General features: G+C 36.0%; 2 protein-coding genes across 2 annotated transcripts; both read right to left on the bottom strand.

The window, feature by feature from the left end:
• Positions 1-876: 876 nt before the first annotated feature.
• LOC141846811 (alpha-1,3-arabinosyltransferase XAT3-like) lies at positions 877-3,229 on the bottom strand. The gene is made up of 3 exons (XM_074734877.1): positions 2,989-3,229; positions 2,792-2,878; positions 877-2,712 (listed from the first exon to the last, which is right to left on the bottom strand). The coding sequence occupies exons 1-3, from the start codon at positions 3,122-3,124 to the stop codon at positions 1,478-1,480; spliced, it is 1,458 nt and encodes a 485-aa protein (XP_074590978.1). The 5' UTR covers positions 3,125-3,229; the 3' UTR covers positions 877-1,477.
• Positions 3,230-15,646: 12,417 nt separating this feature from the next.
• Positions 15,647-17,489, bottom strand: LOC141827350 (G-type lectin S-receptor-like serine/threonine-protein kinase RKS1). Its single transcript, XM_074714575.1, is given in 4 exon segments — positions 15,647-15,720; positions 15,943-15,973; positions 15,975-17,161; positions 17,414-17,489. Coding segments are annotated over 4 exon segments (1,368 nt in total).
• Between the last annotated feature and the right edge of the window lie 1,542 nt (positions 17,490-19,031).

Genomic DNA, 19,031 nt, shown 5'->3' with positions numbered 1-19,031 from the left:
TTCAATCATCAAAAATGATTGAAAATGGCTAAATATGCATATAAATAGACCGTAAATCAAACCCTAATTTGAAAAAGTCAAAAAATACCTTAAAATTTTAAAAATAAAAAATTATTATAAATAGTAAAAAATATATTCAAACTCTTAGTAAAAATATTAAATGATATCGGATGGGTCCGAAAGTGGGTCAATATAGATTTTATCCAATAATGAATAAAGATCTCTGAATGAACTTCGATTAGCAACTGATTGTGTCCCGTTCTGATGTCCGAATTAAAAGTTATGGTCTACTAAAATTCGATCCCTCATACGTCACCTCTGCATCATGATGATCTAGTTGACCATCTTAGTTCCTCATATGACTAGATCACCAAAGCCCCCTATGTGATTCAGTTGCTCGGGCTTACTGTGAAATGTGATACTCGAGTTCTCTGAGTTAGTTCAAATTCATCTACTCATGTCAAATTGTTATCCTAATAGTTATCAAGCTGGCCACGACCTACAGGATAATCTCTCCATGTCCTAATCCTTGATTAACAATGGCTGAGTAAGTGACATTATGATTAAATAACAGTTACATCGAGATGAGCTACTATAATGGACAAACTCGTCTATCCATAATTTTAGATTTCAGTATTGAGGTACGTAAGCCTTTCTATTCTATCTAAGCTCTCGGATTTTTATGCATTTTCCATCATTATTCTTTAAGTACACTTCATCACTTAAACATCGAACGGATTTTGACACCTATTCCGGTGTTAATCAATGTACGAGCATCGCCATGTGGAGATTAATTGGTCTGTCATTGTGGGAAAGGCTCTGTCACAAGGTCCAGTGAGTGGACACATCACAAACCTTCATAAAATGACAACAAAATGGAGAGAAAAAAATGTCTCAATGATTGATGTGGCTGCAAATAGAGCAGTGATACAAGTTAGAGCAGGTGATAGATGCTGGTAAGTGGACCCTTACGAGTAGTTGATTATTAAACAAGCCACATGAATGAACTATGGGGCTAACCCTAATGATGAAGACTGGATAGTAGTACCAGTAGGTTTTTCATGGTAGTGTGGTGGTTGGGATGTTGATATGAGGAGCATCACACGTAGCACCCCACTCTGATTTGAATTTTGAGATCAAACTCCCCCCTCTGATCATGTTGATGTGGGCTTCTGGGTTAGTTGGTGCCGTCTGTGAAAGCTCCACAGCACCAAATGGACAACAAACGTAAGTGGTGGGCTTCATCTCATGCCTCACAGTGAGGAAGCTAGCTAGCTTGCAGAAGGCAGAAAGCAAATTGGCCTATTCCTTCCACCTGTGACACACTCACGTCAGTTCAAATCAAAGAGACCGGCGTCGACATGATTTCTTTCACAAATTAACACTCGTTATTTGTAATCACAAGGTGTTTTTGTTGATCGGCATGTGGACTATCAAGAGAGAAAAAACGAATTATGAGATGAAAAATGGAAAGAAATTAGTTGCTGTCAGTGTGAGGGAGAAGCTTGAGAGCTTCCAACAATGTCAGCCGGAGTCTTCCTAGGTGAGGCTTCACGTTCTGGTTCTCAAGGTACACTCGGCTGAGCTCGTTCCATCCTTTCCGGTGGATCGACTGAGGATCCTTGAAGACGGCGTGGTCTTTGGGGTACTGATCGCTCAGCGTGCTCTCGTCGGCCTGGATGAGGTATTCCAAGTAATGGAGGTCCATCTCCGGCGCCGGAGTTCCGAAGGTGTCGCGGGCGAGCCACGTCAGTTCGCCTATGGGGACCACTTGGACGAAGACGGCGCCCTTGGGGAGGAAGACCAGGTTAGCGAGGCCGGCGCCGTGGACGCCCACCATGACGTCGGCGGAGTTGACCAGGCGGGCGAACTTGCCTAGATCGGTGGCGATCTCCGGCTCCGCCACGCGGACGTCGAACCCCAGGCTCATCGCCATGTCCGCCATCCCCCTCTCGTTGAGCAGCACGCGGGAGCCCCGGCGGGAGATGATCAGCAGGCGCGGCTTCCGCCGCACGTCCCACGCGTCGTCGCCCGACGGCTCCGCGCGCTCCCGCTCCAGCCCGTACGCACGCCGGAGCATGGCTTTGAAGTCTGCTATCGAGCGGGCTCCAGCGGGCGTCTTGGAGGGGTCCACGCCGAGCTCCTTGTGGAAGCTCAGCCCGGCGATCACCCGCGGGAAGCACCGCACTGTGCCGCCGCCATCGGCGTCTGCATCGATGACCTCGTACTTGGAGAGCTGGTCCAGAATGGCCCCGAACTTGCTTAGCCACCAGGCCTTGGCGTCGGCCACCATGAACTGGACCTCGCCATTGAAGTGGGCGGCGGTGATGAAGAGCGGGACCAGCACATCAGTGAAGTCGTGGAAAAGGTTACCTGTGAAGCCGGCGGTGGAGAAGACCACCACCGGCACGGTGTGGTTCTCCGTGCAGACGGCGGGACGCTCGTGATCTGGGAAAGGCTTCAGCGTCCACTCCTTGACATTGGAGAGCGCGAACTGGTCGTGCTTCCGCGCGTAGGGCTTCACCTTCCATTCCCGCGACGTCAAGGAACCGGGCAAGAACACAGTCTGCGAGCCCCCCTGCACTCTCACATCGCCCTCCGCCTCGCAGACGTCGGATCGGCGGCTGGTTTCGACGCAGATGGGTTTCGGCAACTGCTCGGCGGTGGCGGAGCTCTCCTCTGCACGCTTCCCCAATGCCCCATCTCCTTCCCCTGTAATCAATGTAACGCACTCGAGATCAAATTGAAGCTCTACGAAGCAATTATTCCTAAATTGAGCTGATGAAATTACCTTTTAGAGCAAGCTTGCGGCTTCTTGCAGTCACCATCTTGACAGAATCCATTGTCGCTTCCAATTCCGGCGACGTCTGCCTCTTAGCTGCAAAAACAAAATGCAAATTTTCCTGCTCAATAACAGCGGCCAGCGGGAACAGAGCAAGAAGACAGGAACCTAAAGACAGCTAGCGTAAGAGGGAGAGATCGAACTACCATAAGCAGAAGAGCAATAGCGAGCTCTGATGAGAGAAAGGACGCAGAGAGAGAGGAGCATGGAGGATATGATGAAGGCATTGCCTGCTCGCCTCGGCTCGGCCCTGGAAAAGCCCCTAGTGGAGGACTTCATCATGCCTTCTTCTGGCCGACTCCACCTCGTTCCTCCGGCGACCTTTGCTTGCTCTTATAGCAAGCAGAGCAGAAGGAAGCTTCCACCTTTGCCGACTCGGTTTCTCTCGGTGATTCGTTTGCCTGCTTGTTTGACCAGGCGAGCCCATGCCGAGGTTCCCAGCAGGACACGCCTCGTTCCACCAGCTAGCGTCCATTTACTATATTTGAAACGGTAAATTTTAGATTCGTCCTTAGAGCATCCGCAACGCGCTGTTAATCGCGTGTTAACAGCAGACGTGGAGAAGCGAGGAAAGGATGTGGAGGAGCGAAAGAGGAGTGAGGTATTTAACGCGTTCAGAATTTTGAACACGTTAATCGGTGACAGTGGTGGGCCATATATTTTTTTTAATTTTTTTTTCACAATCAGGTGGTGGTAGTCGATCAGGTGATCGATCACCATGTGTGGTAGTCGATCACCTGATCGACTAGGTGATCGACTACCACATGGCAGTGGAGCTCATGGCGTTATAACGCCACGTACGTTGCGGATGCTCTTAGGATCTCACCCTTTACTTTTTATATTATTTGTACCAAGCCCTTGAAATAGTTTTCAACGACTCTTTCCGTCCGTTGGGTTCGAGCAACAATCCTCACATATAATCGTAAGATCGTTGAAATGACAAATTCTACTTTTTATTGAAGAAGAATTTGAACAACAAGAGACAAAAAAAAAATGCTGATTTTTTATGTTACAATCACGGCACTTGGATAATTAGAACTGACATCAAATTCAGAAGGCAAAGTAACGATGATCTCAATTGAGTTGGACAAACAGTCACTCGGCCATGTTTTCATGATTGGACCTAGTTGCGAATTCACAATTTAGTTGGGCCTAGATGCAAAATCGCAGTCATGCCCGGCCTAGCTATGAAATTGTGGCTTAGCGACCATGAAATCGTGATTGAGCTTCACACATGTCCCCGGGACATAATTAAGTTGGTTACGATAGAGCAGAGTTACAGAAGCGGTTGAGCTTCACACAAAATCACGATTGAGAAATCGCAAAATCATTATCGACCTAGCCGCAAATCGTGACGAATCGATTATTTAACCAACTCAGTTGCAATTTCGTGGCTACCTTCATTGCCTATTTGAATGGGTGGGGTCGATCAGATGGTGAAGGTGAAGGAACGCTATCGAATAATAGAATTGTAAATGAATCAAATGTTCATAAGTTTGATGTTTGATTTGATAAAAACTTATTTATATTCATTCAATATACATAAGATCAATTAAATGAATAAATTTAAATATATATATATAAATATATATAAGTTTAATTTATTAATATTCATCAATAATATTTTTAAATTATATTCATCAATAAAATTTTTATTAACATATTAAATAAATAAATAAATTTAAAATAAATAAATAAATTTATATTATCAAATTTAATAATTAATCAAATAAATTTAAAAGGTAAAAATTTTAAACAATCAAATAAGTTTAAATTAATAGTTTGATAATATCTAAATGAATCAAGTTTAAATCAAATTTGAACAAAGTTCAAACTCATAAAAAAAGAAATCAAAGTAAGTTTGAACAATTATTTCATGATTTGATTATTTTTTACTCGACTCGGTTTGACTCAGTTATCTTTAAAAGAAGCTTGTACACAAAACTTCACTCGACTGGCTCATTTAAAGCCCTACTGATAAGGGTATTTTAGGAATCCTGTGTAATTATAAAAGTAAGGAGCATACTTTGAATTTTTGAAAAATTTAGACGTATGCGATTCAATTGTTGATTAATTCTGTCATTTCGAGTGATGGTTATTATAAATAAACAGGTGATGGATTAAGCTCAAGCTTGATGAAAAGATTAAATCAATGGGCTTCTTTAGTTGCTTGCTGGAAGTTTAGAGAAAGCTGCATTTTTGCCTAAAATAACACTAATTTTTCTGATGTTCAATTTTCTTTAAGCATTAGTGGTGGAGTTGTGTCCTGATTACTATGCTCATCCATTGATGCATGGTTATTAATAAATGATGCATGTAAAAAAAATTGATGAATTATTATGCATAGCAATTAATATGATGGAATTGCTATTCTGAATTATTGGTGGGTTATTGGAAAATGATGAATTTGTGGGGTTATTCATTGCTGATTATTTAAAAATGGTACAAATTATTATGCTCAAGGTAAAATATACTATTTTTAAGGCACTAAAGGACTTCCAAGTTAAGGTGTTGTGGTTGTACAAAGTATTAACAAGTAAGAATAAAAAAAGATGTCCTACGGGTGTGATGCAATTGTAAAACACATGAAATAAATAAGAGAATCAGAATTCGAATATCAATATGGACAAATATTCTGAGATCAATCTCTAAGTGGAAAAATTATTTTGCGGCTAAGCAGTTGCAAGCTTGTGATGATGAAATCATACTAACTCTTGATCTAGTTGCAAGTTCACGACCATTTCACGATCGCTTGTGGCCATTTACAACCACCACTAATGTGCTCACAGCAAAGCTCATGCAGTTACAAGTTGACAATTGGGAAATTGGGGCCAAACCGTGATTTGGCTAAAGCTCACAATCTTTTGCGATCGCTGTGAAATCGTGATTGTAAGTTTGGGCTACCGAGATATATTGTAGAGAACACTACTCTTAACTATTCATAGTGAAACATTAATATACAAAGACAATAATGCATTGAGACTAGAGTGTAGGTCAATTGATGACTTAATCTCATAAGTCATGAATATGAGATATCACGTTAACACATTAGTATATATTGGAGAATATATACTGAATTGATCTGCTATGAGAAAGTTTCATAGATCGTTATATAAGTGTCATAAATTTTCTCATATTGATTATTGGTATGAATAGTCTTTAGATATGAAGTCATTACTATTTCCTACATAAGGAATTGTATACTTTGGTATCATCAAATGTCATCCGTAACAGGATGGACTATAAAGTCGATTACTGGGTATGCAATGAATTATGTGGAGGGATGTGCATGATGTAGATGAGATTTATCCCTCCTATATAATGGGAGTGATATGTGTGGACCCTTTGATCGAGTAAGGACTACTAGAACGCATAACCATGCTTAAATGAGTTAATATGAAATATTGAGCTCATTTACTTGAGTATACTTTGGGATCAAGAAACACAAAGATTGATAAGAGGATGACATGGTGTATGCCTCATTGATCAATCTCGATATCGAGGATAGAAGGATAAAGTCATACATTATAATAGATATGGAAAGGTTAGATCAGATCTCGACTTTCTCGTCACTTGAATGCTACTCATTGTTTATGTGTCTAAAGCGGTTTAAATACATTGCCAATGTTACAAGAACCTATTGGGTCACATACAAAGAACACGATATTTCAGAGATAAGTTGATTTTAGTTTGACTAAAATGTGATCCAAAATTGGATTAATTGAGTTAAACTCAAATGAATCCAATTATATTATGGGATTGAGTCTAATCCGAGTTAGATTCATTTAAATTAGACTCAACTACTTAATAATGGATAATATTCATTAAAAGATTTAATGAAACATTATTAAAGAGGAAGACCAAGAGACATTCTATTGATTGGATGAATAGAAGATGAAGAGCCAAAAAAAATACCAAGAGTTTTTAGTATTCATTATCATTTATAGGCATTAAGAGGAGGCGAAGCTCAAGGAGCAAAGACCCTGTGTATTCATTGGATGAATACAAAAAGACTTCTTACAATTTTGAAATTGATAGAGTACTCATCATCTCTTTTCTTTCTCCTCTCCTTCTTCTTGGCCAAAACACACAAGATGTGTGTTTGATCCTCTTATCTTGTGAACTATTCCAAGTTGTTAGCACAACTGAAGTGGTTCATCTTCGAGATCGAGATCGTGTTTATGTAGATATTATTAGAGGCATAACCATTCTGATCATGCAGAGATCCGACGAACTAAGGACTAGCGGGATACATTAAGGACACGCAACAAGGGTATAACTCTTAGTTCTTAGTTAGAACTTTGTATAAATTTTTTAAATAGATCATTGGAAAGGATTACACTACAAGAAAATAGGACTTCAGAAACAGATTTTTAAGACGGAATTAAATTTTGTTTCAGAGTTAGATAAATTAGAGACGGATTTGCTACAAAATTATTAATCCGTTTCATTTCAATAAAATATAACATTTGAAAAAAAATTGAGACCGAAATTAAAACAAATTTGATACAAAATTATATATAAATTTTTATAAATAAAAATAAATATGAATTATAAACAAAATTTGAGACCGTATGATTTCTATCAAAATATCCGTTTAAAATTTAATTAAAAATTTAAGATGAAATTAAAATCTGTTTAAGATTTAGATAAATTAGAAACAAGTTTACTACAAAATTAATAATTCATTTCACTTTAATAAAATATAACAGTTGGAAAAAAATTGAGACAAAATTTAAAACAAATTTGATATGAAATTATATATAAATTTTTATAAACAAAAATAAATATGAATTATAAACCAAATTTAAGACAGTATGATTTCTGTCAAAATATCTATTTAAAATTTAATAAAAATTTAAGACGAAATAAAAATCTGTTTCAGATTTAGATAAATTAGAGACGGATTTGTTACAAAATTACTAATCCATTTCACTTTAATAAAATATAACATTTGAAAAAAAAATTAAAATAAAATTTAAAACAAATTTGATACGAAATTATATATAAATTTTTATAAATAAAAATAAATATGAATTATAAATGAAATTTGAGACCGTATGATTTCTGTCAAAACATCCGTTTAAAATTTAATAAAAATTTAAGATTGAATTAAAATCTGTTTCAAATTTAGATAAATTAGAGACGGATTTGCTATAAAATTACTAATCTATTTCACTTTAATAAAATATAACATTTGAAAAAAAATTGAGATGAAATTTAAAATAAATTTGATATGAAATTATATATTAAATTTTGTAAACAAAAATAAATATAAATTATAAAAAGTATTTGAGACCGTATGATTTCTGTCAAAACATCCATCTAAAATTTAATAAAAATTTAAAACAGAATTAAAATCTGTTTTAGATTTAGATAAATTAAAGACAGATTTACTATAAAATTACTAATCCATTTCACTTTAATAAAATATAATATTTGGAAAAAAAATTGAGATGGAATTTAAAATAAATTTGATACAAAATTATATATAAATTTTTATAAATAAAAATAAATATAAATTATAAATGGAATTTGAAATCGTATAATTTTTGTCAAAATATCTGTTTAAAATTTAATAAAAATTTAAGATGAAATTAAAATCTATTTCAAATTTAGATAAATCAAAGACGAATTTACTATGAAAATATTATTCCATTTCACTTTAAAATATAATATACGATAAGAAATTTGAGATGGAAGTTAAAATAAATTTGAAATGAAATTATAAATAAAATTTTTAAACAAAAATAAATACTAATTACAAATAAAATTTAAAATTATATAATTTTTATTAACAAATCTGTTTAAAATTTTAAGATACAAATAAATCTATTTCAAATTTATATAAATTAGAGATGATTTTTAAAATAAAAATAAAATTTGATTCAAATTTTATATAAGTTGAGATGAATTTATTATGAAATTATTAATTTATTTCACATTAATAAAATTAATTTGGTCTTCTTTATTATGAAAAAAGTATAAATTATTACTACTAAGATAGTACAAAACTAATCAATTGAGTTATAATCACTTGCTTTTGGGGCATAGTTAAGATGGTTATGACAGAGCAGACTTACTAAGGTGGGCAGGGATCGAATCTCGGCAAAATTAGAAATTAATTATTTTAAATATTTCTAATTTATTTGAAATGTGTGATTGTTTCTTATAATCTAATATATAGATGAGAAATATAGGAATAATGCACAGGATAGACGAAGATAGGCTTGGTGTTTCGGGTGTCAAGGGAGCTTAATGACAGAAATATTAGACGAAGACGGATTTAATACAAAATTAGAGATAAAATTTATATACAGATTTATAAATAGAATTGTAAACGAATTTATAAACGGATTAAAATTATATTTGATATGTAATCTGAGACAAACTTTTGACGATTTCAAAACAAAATTAGAGACAGAATTTATATTTAAAATTAATTTTATTTGACAAATTAAAAACAGATTTATAAATGAATTTTCAATCCATTTTTGAAATTAGAGACAAAATATTTCTGTCTCAAAATTAGCTATGAGGCTTTCAATAACGAATTTTTGAGACGGAATATTCTGTCTCAAAATATTGTTTAGAGACGGAAAAAATGATTATCAGAGATAGAATTTTTTGTCTTTGAAACTATGTTTTCTTGTAGAATTATATTTTTCACTGTATATATTATTATTTTTCGCATAAGAGATCTCAACAGTAAATAGAGACTTAATTTGGTAGTCATGGGAGTAGGGGAGGCTATTTTCGTTTTCAGCAAAGCTTGAGATAGGAGAGGAGAGAAGTAAGGTTCTCTTGTTCGCGTTAGGTAAAATAAAAAATTAGTTAATGATATAGTTTAGGGCTGAAAATGGTGAAAGGGTATTTTTAGAAAAAAAGTACATCCTTTAGTAAATATCAAAGTTAGGTGTGAGCTGTGAGTATATTAATATCAAAGTTAGGTATGCTTTGACTATTTTCTTAAATTTAACTGCAAGTTTTGATAAATTGCCTAAGAAAAAATGAATAAAAACCCAAGATGTTCATCGAAAATATTCCTTTGAGATAAGATTCTAAGTGACAATTTACTTAGACGGTGCTACTAAATTGACAATCACTCATCCTCTATATTGCTAGATAACCTTGAATCACAAGAATAAAAATATGAATTAGCGATAAAATTAGTGACAGAATAAATAAGTCGTCACTATATTAGCAACGGAATTAATATTCCATTTCTAATATAGCAATAGAAGTTTATGTCCATCGCTAATGGTTATGTTAGCAACGAAAATTTATTACCATCGATATATTGACGATTAAATTTTAAATTCCATAGCTATATAGCAACGACTTATTCATTTCATCTCTAATATAGCGGCGGAATTAATATTTCATCGCTATATTAGCGACAGAAATTAAGTTCGTCACTATATTAGGGACGAAATATTAATTTCATCACTAATTTAACGATTTTAGAATTTTTCGACTCTTTTTTCCATGCGTGTTTGATTTTCCTTGGGCGATCACAATTCTCCTCTCTCGGCAATCTCGCGATCTATCCTCCCATCCCAGTGATCTCTCATCCCGACAATCTCTCCTTCCAACTTTCCGTTTGTCTTCGAGCTCATTGGTAAGCCTCATCTAGATCTAGATGTCAGGGAATTTTCTAGGACGAGCTCACCGGTGTCGAGGCTGGCTTGGCCGAGCTCATTAGTGTCAGGGCTGGCAGCCTGGCCGAGCTCGCCAGCCTCTGGCCTGGCCTAATCGAGCTCATCGGTGTCGGGGTAGACTGAGCTCACCGAAGCTAAGACTCAGCCTGACTAAGTTTGTCAAAGCTGATTTTCACTTGTTTATCAAATGCAATAATAATCTTTAAATTTTTGTTAAATTTGATCAAAGTTGGAAATTATTTTGATGTATTTGATATATAAAGGATATAAGTTTGATGTTGTAATTATTTTTGATGTGTATATTAAGTGTTAAGAATTCAACATAATATGTATGTGGAACAAGTGTTAGAGTTCTAGACTTCAACATAATGACTTAAGGCCAAGAACAAATGTAACATTGGGGGCCACCTTTGGACAATATCAATGTGAATGACCTATTTAATTAGGTAGAAATAACTTAATGACTTGCTATAAATCCTTCAACTAAGGCATTGTTAGTTTCAAGTCATGATTTACTGTGATAGTTTAGTTTCAATTTTATTTTCAATTTGACAAAAATGAAATAAAATAAAATTTAGCATCATTTTTTTCAACTCTATGCAAGAAAATTTATATGTTCCATTGACAATAGTTGTTCCCTTTACAAAATCAATAAAAAAAATTATTAGTGAATGCTTTTTTGATATCGTATATTTTTGTTTTGGTTTCTATTTGAGGTTTACATATTATTTAAGTTTTAAATTGTATCTTGATTTTTGATATCGTATATTTTTGTGCTACAGGTGATTGATGGGATTAGAGTTCATATACACTTGGATTTTTATTAGACACAGATGTAAGTTGTTGCTCAACTTAATAGTAAGTTTAAATTATTTTTTTATTTTGTAGATGGTAGTAATTTTAATGCATGAATTATATGTAGATAAAATGGAAGTGATAACAAACATATAAGGGCAAACAAGTAGTAAATGGCAAACATGATATTTTTTAAAATATCATTTTACTATTAACCAATAAAAAGATTAATATTAACTATGATTTGTTGGACTTATAAATTTAACACAAATAGGATAACATCAGAAATAAAAATAGATCGTGTAGATTCTAATGATTTAATTAAACTTTATATAGTTTGGCTGGCCGCGATCTCCTACTTTTTGCCTTGGCTAACCGCAATATTAAGGTTCAAACTCAAATTAAACGTTTAGTTTAAGTTTAAATGTTATTGATAGTATTAAGTCTAAGTGCTTAACTATGAGTTTAAACTATCTGTGTGCTTAGGTTTACATATTTAATCGCAATGGAAATTTGTTATTGCAGAGTGTTATAATGTATATGAATAAAGCTTGAATGTATAATAGATTAAAAAATAAATTTATCCGAGATGAATATTTTGCTAGAGTTGAAAAGTTTGTGAATTTTGCTAAGAGTCATCCAGAATGTATGAATGGTGCAGAGTTACGTTATCTGTGTAATCATTGCAAATTTAGAAATAAAGTTTTCCATTATGAGGATACTGTGAAAGTGCATATATGTAAAAATGATTTTGTTCTAAATTACTACAACTGGTATTGTCACGGAGAACCTTATTTGTTTGATCCAATTGGAACTTCGATTGCTTCTTCATCTAGCACAAATGCTTTAGAGGAATCATCATCTACTGAGAATATGATGCAATCAATAGTTTATGACTTGATGAATATAGTTAATCATTACAATGTAGATGAAATATCAACACCTAATTAAGCATAACAGCTATATTACAGTTGAGTCCACCAATTGTTCTATCTGAGGGAGCGGGTAACAGTCCTTGGGGCAGACTTTATTGACGTCCAGGAAGTCGATGCAGACTCTCATTTATTCCCTAGCTTAGGGACTAAAATGATGTTCGCCAATCAAAAGGGAAATTGTACTTCTAGGATGTACCCCGCTTCCATTAGCCTAGTGACCGCCTCATGAGTCACTTTATCTTGTGCTGGAGTAAAGCTCCTCTTCTTCTGTCGCACTAGCCAGGATCCTAGGTGAATATTGAGGCGATGCTCCATCACGCTCGGGGCTATTCCAATGACTTCGCAAGAAGACAAAGCGTAGATATCATTGTTTCGGATAAGACAGACAACCAATTTCTCCCTAAGCTCCATGGTCAAGTTGAATGTTATTTGTGTGACACAATCAGGTTAACTCCGCATAACCTGGACTTCCTCCTTTCTGTATGCTAGTGGAGAGGCAGGTGCTTCCTGTAAAGACAACACCTCCTTTCTTTGAGTTGTCCATGCATTCTTGAAAAATGAATTTCCGAACTATATCCACATAACACCTACATGTGATACCTTGATCTCCACTGACAGACCTAACTTGGTTTGCCACTGGAAACTTCATCTTTTGGTAAAAAAAGTGGAGACTACAATGCAGAATGAACTTAGAGCCAGTCTTCCCAATATAATGGTGTAAGAGGACGGAGCTGTTGGTGCAATCTTTGCCCCAAGTGCATTGAGTTTCAATGTTTGGCTAAACCATGTTTAAAGTTAGGCAATACTTGTGATCTAACATGTGTGATGCAAGTTTGCAGGAAAGTCCAGGTTGAAGACTTGGCAAAAGAAAAGTCCAAGCGTGGTCTTGGCAAAAGAAAAGTCCAAGTGGGTAGTCTTGGCAAGGAAAAGTCCAAGTGGGTAGTCTTGGTAAGGAAAAGTCCAAGTGGGTAGTCTTGGCAAGGAAAAGTCCAAGGTTGGTCTTGGCAAAGACTTGACATGACGAAGCTGATGGAAGCATCTCAAGCTAGTGCGAGGATGATGGAGCATCCAGGGGAGGCACGAGGCTATAGGAGGTGTTTGAAGGCCGAGGTCTAGGTCAAGAGAAGCTAAAATGAGATTTTTCAGCTTCATCAGTCGACTGGCCCTGCCAGCAGTCGACTGCTCATAAATCAGACGCACACAAAAAAATCAGTCGAGCCAGAGGAAGACAGGAGTCGACTGGGCAGTCGACTGGCCCTGCCAGCAGTCGACTGATGCCAGTCGACTGGTCTTGGATCAATCGACTGATATTTGAACGTTGGAGAAAGATGGCAAGCATTTAATGCGCTTTAATGCAAGATTTTGTTGCCGATTGAAGCCATCAGTCGACTGGCCCTGCCAGCAGTCGACTGATGTCGAAGAATTATAAAAGAAGCCTGCTCGAGATCAACTCAAGAATTCTGCCATTCTTTTATTTTTCAGTGCTTCTTTTGAGAACTTGTTGTTCTCTGATTCTTTGCTTTCTTCCTCTCCTCCTAAACATTATTTCACATCATTTTGAGGAGAACGAAAAGGTTGTAAAGGTTTCTCCGCCTTCGAGGTTTTCGAGAAGGAGACGATTCATAGTGCAGCGGGTGTGTGCGTGCGTGTGGATCCTTGGATTAGTCACCTCTGCGGAGGTGGATACCAAGTAAACGAACCGGGTTAGCGTTGATCTATTATTTTCTCTATTATATTTTGCTTCCGCTAACACTCTTGCAGAGAAACAATCGAAGAAGATTCGAAAAATACTATTCACCCCCCTCTAGCGAACCAACCGATCCTAACAAGTGGTATCAGAGCCCAGTACGTTTTGAAGGATCTAACAATCAACCGGAGCAACATATGGCGTTCCAAGAGGGTTATAGCACCGCACGACCACCATATTTTGACGGAAACGACTTCGCCTATTGGGTTTATCATACTGATGCTGCTAATTAGGCTGTTAACATGAATCCGGCATTGCCCTTCCTACTTCATCTTTCTGCAACTTGATTCTTCTTGTAGGAATCCTTGATTTCTCGTTCGTCTGGGCGCTGTTACCTTGTTTCTTAACTAATAATCTGCCATTGAGGTTTAAGGAGCAAAGCGTTTTTACATTTCTTTTTATTTGGTTCATCAGATTGATGCTTCTAATTAGGTTGTTAACATGACTTGCTTCACAAGAGTAATTTTTTGAGAAAAGATACTTTGTTTTTGTCAGGTTAGGGTGATTATTTCAGAAGTTGAGATCATTCATGTTTGGCTTGTTTACTTTCGGCATTGCCCTTCCTACTTCATCTTTCTACAACTTGATTCTTCTTGTAGGAATCCTTGATTTCTCGTGTCTATCCGCTTTTACCTTATTTCTTAACTAATAATCTGCCATTGAGATTTAAGGAGCCAAGTGTTAAACATTCTTTTTTGTTTGGTTTATCAGACTGATTAACATGAATTACTTCACAAGTCTAAATTTTTTTGAGAAAAGATACTTTTTTTTTGCCAGTGTGATTATTTCAGGAGTTGAGATCATTCATGTTTGGCTTGTTTACTTCCGGCATTGCCCTTCCTACTTCATCTTTCTGCAACTTGATTCTTCTTGTAGGAATCATTGATTTCTCGTTCGTCTGGGCGCTTTTACCTTGTTTCTTAATTAATAATCTGCCATCGAGGTTTAAGGAGCAAAGCGTTTTTACATTTCTTTTTATTTGGTTTATCGGATTGATGCTTCAATTAGGTTGTTAACATGACTTGCTTCACAAGAGTAATTTTTTGAGAAAAGATACTTTGTTTTTGTCAGTTTAGGGCGATTATTTCAGAAGTTGAGATCATTCATGTTTGGCTTGTTTACTTTCGGCATTGCCCTTCCTACTTCATCTTTCTACAACTTGATTCATCTTGTAGGAATCCTTGATTTCTCGTGTCTATGCGCTTTTACCTTATTTCTTAACTAATAATCTGCCATTGAGATTTAAGGAGCCAAGTGTTAAACATTCTTTTTTGTTTGGTTTATCAGACTGATTAACATGAATTACTTCACAAGACTAATTTTTTTGAGAAAAGATACTTTTTTGCCAGTGTGATTATTTCAGGAGTTGAGATCATTCATGTTTGGCTTGTTTACTTCCGGCACTGCCCTTCCTACTTCATCTTTCTGCAACTTGATTCTTCTTGTAGGAATCATTGATTTCTCGTTCGTCTGGGCGCTTTTACCTTTAACTAATAATCTGCCATTGAGGTTTAAGGAGCAAAGCGTTTTTACATTTCTTTTCATTTGGTTTATCAGATTGATGCTTCTAATTAGGTTGTTAACATGACTTGCTTCACAAGAGTAATTTTTTGAGAAATGATACTTTGTTTTTGTCAGTTTAGGGTGATTATTTCAGAAGTTGAGATCATTCATGTTTGGCTTGTTTACTTTCGGCATTGCCCTTCATAAATAGAATTCTTCTCCCAGTGCTGTTTTTTCCTAAGCAAACATGAAAAATATATACAAATTACATTGAATGTCTCAAAGAGAGAAATTGTAATACGGTACGAGTTATATGGCAGATAATAAAGCAAATTTCTTATTTGATTTGTCTTGCAAAAGGAAAAAAAAACTGACTGCTAAGTGCCAAAGTGTTAGTGAATAAACAAGTTAATGGATAAATTAGTAGTGAAAAACAGGCAGATGTTTGATTAATCGTACTTTGGTGATCCAATTCTGTGGATAATTAGATTACCTGTGAGCCGAACGTATAAATCATCTCCTGCATTGACAAAAGTTCTGAGATCCAACAGATCACCAGACCAAGTTATGCATTCAAAAGACCCGTTGATCACCGCATACGCCACGCAGGAGCAATCATTCAAGCACAAATTCTTGCAGCCATCGAGATTCATGTTTCCTCGTGGTGTAGCGTTCTCAGTGTCTGGCACCTTCACGTTCCGCACCATGGAAAACTGGTTCGACGAGCAATTCAAAGGCTTCTCCCTCTGGCACCCGGCCTCGCTTCCGTTCTCCACAATCTTTATGAACCCGTCCAAGCACTGGCAGTCGACGGCATTGTATTTGTTGGTGCACACACTGTTGTGGCCGCAGCTATTGTATTTATCGCACTCGTCCGCCGGAATCGACCACAGAAGTTGCCACTCTCTGTTGCCACCCCTGTCAAGAAACCAACGCTGGAAGGTTCCATTGGCCCATAACACTGACTGTGTCAGCACCAGCGTCGGCGAGGCCTTGTAATGAACCATAAAGTAGGTCTCATTCTCGTTGGACACAAACGTGGCAAATATTGAGTTGACCACCTGGCTGCTCGTCACCAATGGATTGCCGACGAAGCTATGTCCGTTCCATAGGCCGCTTCGATGGGTTTTGACGGATCCGTTCAACATGAATTTATCAGGAACAGCTAGACGAAGAACCACGTGGGCGTAGTCTCCTGGAGAAGGATCCTCGGGGCTCCTCCATGACACTTGCCGCCGTGAAGTATTGGTCCGGACGTCAAATCCGAGCTTCATGCCAGGGAGATACGTCTGGCTGTCGCCTGAGTGGTCGAAGCTCTGCCATAGAATCGAGTTGCTATCATTCAACACGAGGTTTCCAGAATCTAAAAGCTGCAATCGTGCAGAATTGAGTCCTGTGGATCTCGTTCCCGTCGACCAAACTATTCTGTCTTCCTCAAATAAGATTAGATTTCCATCGGAAGTGAGGTTGAAGGATGCCATGGATGTGTTGACAGACTGGTTCCGATTGGCGATCCATACTACAGTGCCTTCTTGCGGTGTGAGATTGTAGTACCAGATTCCAAAGTATCCCTTCGCTGAACTATCATCTAGATTGAAGAAGCCCAGCTGGAACAAGTCTCCCGTCGATTTCAAGATCTGTCCATTGACAAGTGAGCTGTTCTGGGTCATTGTATCTCCTGTACCAACGATCATATTTATAAATATCTAATGAAGCAAGTCGATCGAGTGAAAATTGAGAGGATTTTACCATACTGAGACACAAAAGGGATGCATCGATCTTGCATCTTCGGTGAAGTCCAAAATAAGATGAGTTTTTTTCTTTTTGATATTTTAGTAAAATTAAATGTGATAAATCAATAAAATCCACAAATACTGGACTAGGATATATATATATATATATGATTAATTCTTTCTTAAATTAAACGTACCAGAAGATGAGGAGTGACCGAGGACGAAGAGCGTTACTACTACTGTTTCCATGAACCGAGAAAGAAAGAGCTTCATCTGTCCAGCGGAAGCTTAATTAAGCTCTTAATGATTCTGCGCAAGCTGCTTCCACCTGCAATTCAATATGCTCTGTATTGCCTAATTTAGAGTTACCACAAGTCCTAATAAGTTAAATTAAACGTCTTAATTTAAATTTCAAACTTTGAAGTCAAGTCAATTGACTTGTCTGTGTTGGAAAATTAACAACAATTTGACAACGACCGATTTGAAAATTAACAACATGGAGTCACTGTCAAAATACTTTCGTTAATAGTCCTGTATGGGCTGTAATATTAAGAAATCTGCAAAAAGAAAAAAAAAAAAAAAAAAGAGAAAAGGATCTTATGTTCCAAACCAATCGAAATAAGAGACTATATTTTATTTATTTATATATAACTACGGTTCATTATTTAGATATTATGTACTACTGTTTCACTTTATCGTTTGGGGAAAAAACAAAAATTTCACTTTTTCGTTTAAATGTTTTAAATATAAATAAAAATTAATATGATTAAAATGCTTATTTTATTAAATACTATTTAAGTATTTATTATTATTATTATTAAATTGATAGATAGAAATTGGGTTAAACTTGGCTAACAATGCCAAGCCTGAGCTCAAAGTTATTAAAATGGCTCATCTATTTTCCCTATATCCCTCTTTTACCCTTCTCTAATTTATGATTAAAATAGTACACATTTAAAATATTTTATAATGTTTTTGGTAAATTCTTATAAAAGATTGTAAATCCTAATTTTATATTTATTGCAATAACTTAATATAGATTCATAAATCTTAAGTTTTATTTTTATTAGTCCATTCCAATTAAAATTTTATCTGGATGAAAGATACAGATAAAAGAGGAGCACTCTTTTGATAAATTTTTAAAATGAGATGTTTTTCCAATAATTTTAGATGAGATATATATATTATTTTGATGTTTGACCTAATTAATTACCTAACTATCGGTTATTGTCAGTCATCTGCTATAAAGGATCATCTCGTTCAATGCACGAGCCTAAGACACCAACAAGATTTCTCTATCAAGTTAATTAACTTTTCATATGAGTTTTATTCAAAGTCGTGCATCAATGGATTTGTCTATCAAAATTAACCTTTCATATAAGTTTTATTCAAAGTCGCGCGTTAATGTTGAGACATTTTCAATCTTACTTACTTCAGAAGAAGGGAGCCTTCACACTAGTTTTATCAAGGTATTTCCCTGAATGTAGACCGCAAACTGAGTCTAGCCAACGGATTTGACTGTGTTTGGAGAGTTGAGAATGGCTTACTTACTAATTTAACAAGTTGTCAACATCCGATCGATTAGAAAAATTAATAGAAACAATATGGAGTCTACGACCCAGTCCATCTCATTTCCAGTTTTCCAATCTGACAATAGATATTGTTGACTTTTCCAAAGAAAGTCAACAACATCTGCAAAAATGGTAGCGACTTAAGAATTTTGTTTCCACATTAGTTTGGTACGAAGAACAGAGACATGCAAGTTTGTGGATTAGAGACTTCTTTATAGAACTTGAGCAACTTTGTGAAATTAAC

Source organism: Curcuma longa, chromosome 1, assembly GCF_044706935.1.
Source record: "Curcuma longa cultivar G26 ecotype Majalengka, Jawa Barat chromosome 1, ITB_CL_G26_1.1, whole genome shotgun sequence".
Lineage (NCBI taxonomy): Eukaryota > Viridiplantae > Streptophyta > Magnoliopsida > Zingiberales > Zingiberaceae > Curcuma > Curcuma longa.
Note: the sequence above shows the minus strand (reverse complement) of the source record. Positions and strands in the feature narration are given on the sequence as shown.